The sequence below is a fragment of the Olea europaea genome, chromosome 22 (genome assembly GCF_002742605.1).
Source record: "Olea europaea var. sylvestris chromosome 22, O_europaea_v1, whole genome shotgun sequence".
Taxonomy (NCBI): domain Eukaryota; kingdom Viridiplantae; phylum Streptophyta; class Magnoliopsida; order Lamiales; family Oleaceae; genus Olea; species Olea europaea.
The window spans coordinates 12,930,241-12,940,591 of NC_036258.1; the positions used below are offsets into that span (position 1 = coordinate 12,930,241).

Below are 10,351 nucleotides of genomic sequence, written 5' to 3' on the forward strand. Positions count from 1 at the left end.
AAAAAATACTCCCAGATAGGCTGTAGGCTAGGATCATGTTTGGCCAATTTTGATAACAACTACACCCTAGCCCTCATTATTGGTAATGAAAATGAGTGAAATGATGTTTTTTCCAAAAAAATAAGTGGTTGAAAAATAAAGAAAATTTTTCAATTTATGTAATATTATTTTATGGAAGATTGTAAGATTAAAAATAGGAGAGAAAAAAATGAAATGTAATGGAATGAAAATTAATGGCAGCCAAACGGAGTTTTAAATTTAATTTTTAAGTAAATTCTTCTCATTTTATGACATGTTTCGATAAATTAATTTTTTTAGCTTTTATTACATAAAAAAAAATTATTTGCTCAAAAAAATAATGTTATATATATATATAGCCCTATACATATACAGCACTCATCTTGATGATAGTCAATTACATGACAATAGAAATTGTGTTGTATTTGAATTTCATTGAACAATAAATCAGTAGAATCCATTGTCAAGGTAACATCTAAACTAGTACCAAGTATTAATGGCTCTACAAACTACATTAGACAAGCTACGGTTAAAGTTGAGTTATGTTATGAGATTGTAGGTGAAATTTACTTAGCTTGTTATTTGTTTGGTCATTATTGCAATATACCTGGTTTTAAACTAATTTAGAAAAATAACTTGTTACATTTTGTCTACACTATACGCGTACTGCAAACATGTCGCAAGTAAAGGATAAGATCATTAAAGTTATATTAATTTGAATCTCTATAATTAATTTTAAAAGGAAAATTCACAAAATACACCATGTATATAAGGGATAAGTTTCGGCAAGACGATTCTATATACATGTGGTAGGATTGTTCATTCAAATAACGACATCTCGAATCCCAAGTCATTCAAATTGTTACACTTCAGCATTGCATACTATTTCTCTCTCTTACCACCTTGGATGTTGAGATGTCGCAATTTTAGATGTTGCGAATTTAGTATATGATCCTATCACATGTACCTATAAAAATGTTAAATAGAAGTTTTTATCTGTATTGTAGGTTGTAATTGCACTTTACATAGCGTGTTTTATAAATTTACATTTTACATACTATATATAGTGGTCACAAAAAAACACCATTTACTATAAATTTTACATATATGCCATTATAGATAATTAAGCATACAAATATGCCTCAATTGACATAATAAATCACATTATGTTTTACCTTGTGCAACGTTTACATACTATTTTCTAATTATTGATTTTCATTAATTTTTCTTTCTTTAAAAGATAAATTTTCTTGTGTGAGATTTATAAAATTTACTATCTTCTTATCATAAACTTTAACGTGAAATCAATAAAAAATAATTTTAGTAAGTTAATAGAATATTAGAAAATATAAAAATACTTCATTTGACTCTTTCTTTGTAAAAGAAAAGAAAAGAAAAGAATTCTTGTTTTCTAATTAATAATTTTTGTTCAATGAATAAAAATAAAAAACAATCAATAATGGGAGGAAGCTTTTAGGAGAGAAGAAAAGATAAATATAATTATTAAAAATATACAATTTTGTGTAAAAAAATTAAAGTAGAAAATAATTATGTAAAGTGATGCAACGATCTAATATATTTTTCTCAATTTAAATTTAGAATATATTTATTTAATTTTAATCATGTTTTTGTGAATATTGATTTATCATTTAAAATATAAACAAACTAAAATTGCTCTAATATGTTTTCTAAAAAAATTATAATTCAGATGAAAATATATATTTACTAAAAAGATGAACTAAAAATAATAAAACCTTTAAACCTTTGATGCAAGCTTTTATGCATTTTTAATATTATGATAATATTATTTTAATTTTCTAAAAAAACTTCCTCTAAATTTTATAAATGTTAAGTGCATAAGAAATACAAATATTAGAGAATTTTACTAAACCAAGAAATATAAAACATTAAATGAATTTTCAAACAGCTTTATTAAATTATTCTAAAACATATATTTATGTTGCTTTGTTATAAATTTTCAACCATTTTTGAAAAATACCTTATTAATAATTTTATAGAATTTGTTAAAATATTTATAATGGTAAACATTTTCAAGTAGCTTTATTAAATTATTATAAAGGATTTATTTATGTTGATTTTTTTAATTATATCTCAATCATATTTGAAAGTAAAAATTATATTTAATAATATTATAAAATTTATAACAACGTTCAAAATGCCAATTTTTTTTAACTAAATTAATTCCTCTAAATGAAAAGAACAAAAAGTATATTTAAGAAATCTGAAAAGAAAATAATATAGAGGGATAAAATGAAAATATATGTTTATTTTTAGCTGATGATGGAGATCTGTTATAAAAAATAAATCTCACTGAAATTTTTGAAAAAGGAGGAGGCGTCTCTGTTTATGTCATAAACCTCCTTGGTTTATGTAATACATAATTTAAATATTAACAAATAAATGCAAACTTATCAATAAAAATTCCTAAATAGAAATTTATAAACAGAAACAAGATGTTAAATATAAATATATACTTCAAAATTCAAGTAAATTTTAGCTAAAAGAAATAACATATGTTAATTCAATAAAATATTATATACCTTCAAAATTTATTTTTAATGATGACTAGCTATGCTATATAATAGAACGCTATAGTAATGTGATATAATTTATGCATTAACGGAATGATGTGCCATGTTGTTGTTTAGTAAACTAACTCTCTCTCTCTCTCTCTCTCTCTCTCTCTCTCTCTCTCTCTCTCTATTGATCTCAGACCTAATTAGCATGGCTTTTGGAGCTTCTCAACGCATAAACATATATATATATAAAGACTACTTATAAATAAAATAAGTAAATTTATATGATTAAAATTTATTATGTTGACTGTATAAACATATCAAGTTATATTTTTGTAGTTTGATTTGAGGAAATTAATACAACTAATTGTAGAATAATTCATCTTCTTCATTGCAAGGATTAGGTAAATCAACCTCAAAAGTAGTCAAAAAGAGTATTCAATACTCAAAACTAGAAATATGAGATATTAATTTAATTTTTTAAAGGTAAAGACGCGCCTTTGATATTTTCATAAAGTTCAAGAGTGTTCCGATACTCTCTCTCTCTCTCTCGCTCTCTCTCTCTCTCTCTCTCTCTCTATATATATATATATATATATATTTTTTTTTTTTTAGTTTTTTTTTTTATATATTTTTTTTTTTTTAGAGTTTTATTTAATTTTGAGGTAGGGTAGTAATGATGTATGAAGTTTTTGAATTGGGCAAGAGGGAAACTGAGTAGACATGATTATATATTAGGTTATGATGCACGCTATATTTAATTATAACATGTTTGGGAAAGATGCCTAACGTGGCCTCTCCTTTTTTTTTTTTCCCTCATTACTAGAGTCATAATAGGCCAACTAAATCAAAGAATATGCTAGGGGTAATTATACTTAAATATGAGAATTTACAAAGTACACCAGTTATTTAACAAGGTTTAACTATAAACTGCTACTTGAAAGTGTTTATTTACTTTTACATTTAAATACTGCCTTTTATACAGTAATATGTACTTATAATTGACAAATCGGGATATTCTTAACTTCTCAATTCTACCTACTTCTCTTGTAAGAAAAGATACTCATGTCTCATTAATATAATGCAAGCACAACCACCCATTATTTCCAATAATATACTATTATTCTGCACAAAGACATAGATTCTTCTGGTCAGAATAATAATAAATAATATTCTTGCATTCAAACCAAAATAAATAAATAAATTTCTCTCTAGCCTATCCATGTCATGAGTGGGAATCGGATACTCATAAATTCAATTCTAAAAAATTTGTTCACATAGTTCAACAACTTATGGATTCTGATCTTTTTCCTATGGGAAGAAATTAGATCAGTTAAAAGGAATTTGGACGTACTAATTTCTTTCTAGATCTCTCGCGACCTCAAGAACTTATTGTAGGGACGTCAAAATATGATGAAAAGCCATACCGAGTCTAGTGTGATGCAGCACAAGCCACCTCAAAATAACACCAGATTTACACCCTATGTAACCAATCATGCTACTTGTACATTTTGTTTGACATCATTGTTGATATTGTGTCACGTGTCGATATATGAATGGATAGTTTTTTAATTCAACACACTTTCCCGACAAAGTATTTTTCAATTTGTACACAATGTCATTCAAGTTGTCATTCATGGAATGTACAAGAAACTTTATACCGATGTACCTATATAGAACATAATTACATAAATAGAACAGCCATGTACCAGGTCAACCATTCATTGTCTTTCTTTTATATATATAAGCCACTTGATCAAAGAAAGCAATTACCCATTTTGAACTTGTGAAAGTACCTTCTTCATCTCCTTCATCAGCATGGATACTGCTCAATGGCCTCAGGTATAGAGATCAACCACCTTTTTAAAAAGATTAATGTAATCCATTTTTTTTTTTTTTAAAGTTGTATTGTTTTTGCATCTTTTCAAACCATGTTGTAGTTTACTTTCTCTTTTGCTTATGTTTTAAAGGAGTGAAAAAAGATCAAATCTGTCATAATTTGCTGTTTAATTTACTGTTGATGATACTTAAAAAGTGTAAAGCAACCGACTTTATTTGTTTGTTTCTTTCATGTCTGTATCTTCTTCAGTTCTTGGTGCTTATTTTTGTTAATTTGATCTTGAAGATTGAATAATTATACATATACAGTCCAGTAAGGTAGATTCAACACTTCTAGACAATAAAGTCTATTCTTATATATGTAATATTGCATATCAAATTTGAGGCTTTTTATTTGTTAGTTTTTCTTGAACTTTTAGGATATACTGGTGAAACCAATGGAGGAGATAGTGACAAATACATGCTCTAAACCTTCATTAGAAAGGAAGAGGCCACAGAAAGATCAAGCCTTGAATTGTCCAAGATGCAAATCAACGAACACGAAATTCTGTTATTACAATAATTACAGCCTCTCTCAACCAAGGTATTTTTGCAAGACATGCAGAAGATACTGGACTGAAGGTGGATCTCTCAGAAACATTCCAGTTGGAGGAAGTCCAAGAAAGAACAAAAGATCATCATCGAAAAAGATTTCTGATGGAGATCCTGCTAGATTTTCTGATTTGACAATCTCGCAGTCACAAAACCATAAAACCGAGGAACCCCAAGGAGATCTCAACTTGGGATTTTCAATCCCTCCTCATGGTTTCGAAACTTGTGCAAACATTGTCGATAGAGATAATAGTATCCCTTCTTCATCTTCCTTGACTTTGTCGAACCTTTCAGCTTTGGAGCTCTTGACAGGAATTTCATCAGGAGGCTTGAATTCCTTCTTGCCTATGTCAATTACTGATCCAACCACAGTTTACCCACCAGGATTTCCTCTCCCTGAATGCAGACCTTCTTTGAATTTCTCTATGGATGCACTTGGAAGTAATTATGGAAGTTTCCAGGGTGGGGAAGAAACAAGTGGGAAACTTCTTTTTCCATTTGAAGATTTGAAGAGTAAGACTACTGATGATGTTGAGCAAAATAGAGACCAAAATGGAGATTCAACAAAATATTGGAATGGAGTAATAGGTGGAGTTCCAGAAGGATCATGGTAAAGATGGTACAAAATAATCCAGTAATTGTATTTTATTTTCATTTTAATTCTTTTTATGATTTTATCTTAGTGTTTCATTGTGGAGTGCAGTGACTTGTTTGAATATAATAAAAAACTAACCTATAGGTACATGGGTTTCTTAATTTCAACACATTTTGCTTTATTTAGGCCCGGATTTTTGGAGGGAGATGAGCTAGTACAAATTACATAACTTGTTAAATTGTCTTGAGGTTACTTATATTTAGGGATGTCAAACGGGTCGAATGGCTCGTCAAATCCAGCTTGTGGGCGGCTTGAGCTCGTCAAATGACAAGCCCGAACCGAGCAGGGGCTCAATCACACGAGCCGAGCCCACGAGCGGCTCGTGGGTGGGCACACGGCCCACAAGCTATTTTGACAAAAGGTCTAAAGTATGCAAATTTACCAAAAAAATCACTAGCTCACGGGCTCGGCTTGGCCCACGAGCTCGCCCCCGAGCAATGAGCCGAGCTCGAGCTTGGCTATTTTTTCACGAGCCACGAGCTCGAGCCATGCTCATGGGTTAAAGGGTCGAGCCAGCTCGGCTCGGCTCGGCCCCATTGTCATCCCTACTTATACTGTATGCTTATTAGTTGATCAAGAATCGATCGATAAAAAATATTATATTTACATATATCAATTTCATACGAAAATGTTCCACTTCCAACTGCTTGAGAAGAAATAATTTTACATGTCAAACTTCTGAGTCTAAACAGTTGAAGACCAATTCAACCACATTTGTTACTTTTAACATGGACCTCTAGCTTTTTTTCCCAATAAGGTGATGATTACTTTCTCCATGCCATGTCACCTTTTCCCTTTCAATTTCACAAGCACTCTATTTGATTATTATATTACAGTCCCCCGTGGAGGAATAATCCCCTACGCATTCCATGCAGATCTAGACCTCAAGATTTGTATATGCATTCCATGTTTCATTATAGGATTATTTATGTTTAAAAATGAAAGAAAAATAAAATCTCATTTATTATATTATTTAGTGTAATATACCACAACTGTATATCCAAGATCATAAAATCTCATGGAGGCCTATTTTGGTGTTGAATTTAGTGGTTTTTTCAATTATTCTTTCCTTCGTGTGTGTACAATGTATCGAGTATGCACTTTAACATGGTGTGCACAATCTAGGGCAAGGGCTGCAAAAATTTTGCTAAATGTACACCCATCTTTACCACTTGATTTACAAAATTTACACTTGGTAAAATATCACACCACTTGACAAAATTTACACAGTTAATCCAGTCATTAAAAAGCCGCCACCTATTAATCTGTAAAGCAGGGTGTACATTTTCCCTGCACAAACATCTTAATTTTGATACTTTAATTGTTAAATAAAATGAATGTGGGGCACAGACTTGAGCATGTTGAACTAGGTCAAGATTTGACAATGTGCTTGGTGAGCATAAAGCATGTTAATTCATACCTCTATGGTAGATGTAGAAAGTGGTTTTGCAACTTAGCGACCACTAAATAGTAAATATTACACGACAATGCTACAACTCTCCATATGCAGTGAATTCTTTACAACTAATCAGTACTGAATTTGTCATCCACCATTCTCTCTACTCTGAAGAATTTGGAATTTATCCATCAAAGGAAAAAGAACAAATACCGTATACCAAGCATATACCTTACGTTAGTCTCATTCATTGAGGGGGAAAAAAAAAACAAAAGTAATGTGCGTGCATTGGGCACTTCTCAAGAAATCATAATTCATGACAACCCTATATAAAAACGAGCTTTTCTTTTTTATTTTTAAATGTTAAAAACTAAGATAGTTGCACCCCTGTAGTTTCCAAGACGCGAAGGTTCATCCACGTGCTCTAATGAAGACTTCTCCCAAGCTTTTATAGGAACTTCATCCGAAAAGTCTACCAAGATAATGTGTATTGCCCACCACACCATGGTCTTCACTGTCTCACATAGCCTAGAACTCGGAAGAATCAACATACTTGCCGGGAATATAACCATGATAATGAGTGTAAAATGATACCAGAAACAAAAAGACAATCAACGTATCATAGTAGAGAGTAACCGGTAATGGGTTTATATAATGGATGTGTACTCATTGGTTGGCATTGATTCCAAATATACGAACTTTGTGCATATGTGCAAACTTGGCAACAACCAGAATGAAAACTGCTAGTGCGTTGAAGAAGAGAATAGCGTGTTGATAGTCAGTAGTGTAAGACTATTAGGCATCTGCAATAAGAAACGATAAAATAAACATAAATAAATTCCAGTCAAAGAAATTTCGCTGAAAGTGATATGTCAAAAACCACCAGAAGCGTAACAAACAATATATATTTCTTTAGTTAAATCAGAAAAGGACATTCTATCAACCTGCTTGCCAAAGAAAATTATAAAGGAATGATAAAGAAAGCTTAAGCAACTGCATAATTTTATGGGTAGAGACATAGTGATTTAAGCAATGCCCCTGAGAATCTAATTGTTGACTGAGACAAACAGAAATGAATGAAAATGCAAGGCAAATTGCTGCATACAACAATCTTAACCAATGGGCAGAAGAGGATGGTCAATATGCAGCTTAAATTGATTAACGAGTTGGAAATTCAACACATCAGAACACTGAAATTCTTTACATATAATAAAGTACCAACCTTGTGTGCATTTTCACCATTTATTGTATCCTTCACATTAAAGTCCTCAAAAACTGAGGCTATATTAGCAAAGGTCCAACTATGAAATTGACAATGATGTAGATTTGTTCCATTCATTTATTCATTTGTCATGTATCAAGCTTCTCCACAAGAGGTGATGGTTGTGCGCTTGTGGCACTAGGGACAGAAGAAATAGAGTTAGTGTGGGTAAGGATTTGAATTGGCCCAAAGGTTAAACAGGACAAAGTGGAGTGAAGAATTTTGTCATGATTTCTTAACAAATTGAAAATTAAAATTTAAGTTCATATTTGATTAGAGTACTACGCATTCAATCAAAAATGAGCTCTAACCGAGCCAAATTGTAGTCAAGCTCAAACCGCTCAATCCCCATTCGTATATGTTCAAAGCAACCATGCACAATACGTACACATTATTTAATGAATAATTAATACCCAGAAACTTCAAAGTAGTAACAAAAATTAGCCTCACAATACACAATTTTAAAATCAAGTGCAATGTTTGGAAACCAAAATAAGAATCAAATTTACTAAAATTTTTCAAGAATATGTGACTATGTTTAAATCATGTTTGATGCTTGAATATTAAAATAATTGGGATAAGGTCGACTAATCTGATGTTGGTCTATGGTTAGGGAAAAAATAAATGGAATTACACGCAATGAAAATCAATAATATTTGGATACGCAAACTAGAGTTAAATTATTACAAGTCACGCTTGTGCAAGTAAAAGTTCATGCACACACTATGAATTGCAGATAAATCTATGCATTCACCAACTCGATCAGTTACATTACTAGCCAAAAAAGGCATGCAATAAATATCTGATGAGCCTTGGATATTGCTCCATAGGCTTACAGAATCTCAATGCTCGATGTTGGACATATTATATTCTTAAGTTCGGTCAGTGAAAAGATGTTTTTGATGCAAGTCATGAAACCATTAGACTCTATTCTATGAATTATCCATAGCAAGGCACCCGTAAATTGATTCAATCCAGATATATACATTTTGAAATAGGGGATCGACAGAATACTTACAACACCACAGGAATGACAATCAAAAATTTCCTATTGGGAGTGAGCTGCTTGCCATTTTCTATGAAGCAAATAGCTATGAAAGAATTGCGATATTCAAGAAGTTCACATCCATTCGTCAATCAACTTATCCACGTGATCTTCTGCCATAACATAATTCCACCAAATACATCAATGGGGAAAAAAACTACACTCCACAATTAAGTCATATATGATCTACATTTTAGTTGAGCGAACATCAATACCGCGCACTATACATATTCAACATGGAAAAAAGGCTACATACAAAACAATTAGTAATAATAATTAATTTTCCATTCTCTAAGAATTTTCATATTCAACTGGTACTTTTATCCACGTGCTCACCGGATTCAACCTTCTTGATACAAAACGTAAACAATATTTGTAAACATCAACAAAAATACATCTCCACATCATCGATGACAAATTTATGGCATTGCTACACACAAACAAATATAAGTACCAATGATAGTCAATGAACAAAAATTTGAAAAAAACGTACAACTGAATGGGAGAGTTGGAATGCCGAGAGGGCAACCGAAAACAGAGAGTACTACCGGCCATAAGAAGAACAATATTAGAATATAGATCGCCCATATGCCTGGGTATGTAAACCATTTCGTATTGCATTTCCGATCCATTCGAAGTGGGGTTTTTTGCCCCATTCGGGGCGGGGCCTGTCGGAGCGAGAAGGGACGGGTTTTTTTGCCATCACTAGTCGGCGCTGCACATACGTACTAATTTGCCATTTTCAAATATATTTTTTTCCAATTAGGTTTTATTCCAATTTTTTCTCGAAAATTTCCTCTTATTAATGAGTGGATAAAATGAAATTAGATTTACGTTAATCAAAGTATTTGAAATTTGATTTTCATGCAAGCAATTGGAAATTATTTCCGTGCTTATGCCATTCTACTGTGAGAAGTGTACGATTTTTCGTTGCTCAATCTGCAGGCTCGTCACCAACTTTTGGTAGCTTTTGCATTTATAGCCTCAAGGTTTTTTTTTTTTTTTTTTT

General features: G+C 31.3%; 2 protein-coding genes across 2 annotated transcripts in view; one reads left to right on the forward strand and one right to left on the reverse strand.

The window, feature by feature from the left end:
• Positions 1-10,351, reverse strand: part of LOC111371172 — an 89,194-nt gene that overhangs the window by 69,145 nt on the left and 9,698 nt on the right. The gene's annotated exons all lie outside the window — the stretch shown is intronic.
• LOC111371743 (dof zinc finger protein DOF4.6-like) lies at positions 4,299-5,747 on the forward strand. Its single transcript, XM_022993883.1, has 2 exons — positions 4,299-4,397; positions 4,814-5,747. Exons 1-2 carry the CDS (start codon positions 4,374-4,376, stop codon positions 5,597-5,599), a joined length of 810 nt encoding a protein of 269 aa, XP_022849651.1. The 5' UTR covers positions 4,299-4,373; the 3' UTR covers positions 5,600-5,747.

What these genes read in the sequence shown, in the direction of transcription:
- LOC111371743 (XM_022993883.1), top strand. Translation starts at nt 4,374, where the DNA reads ATGGATACTGCTCAATGGCCTCAG. An exon ending in ATACTGCTCAATGGCCTCAG is followed by an intron (nt 4,398 to 4,813) that starts GTATAGAGATCA and finishes TTGAACTTTTAG; the next exon opens with GATATACTGGTGAAACCAAT.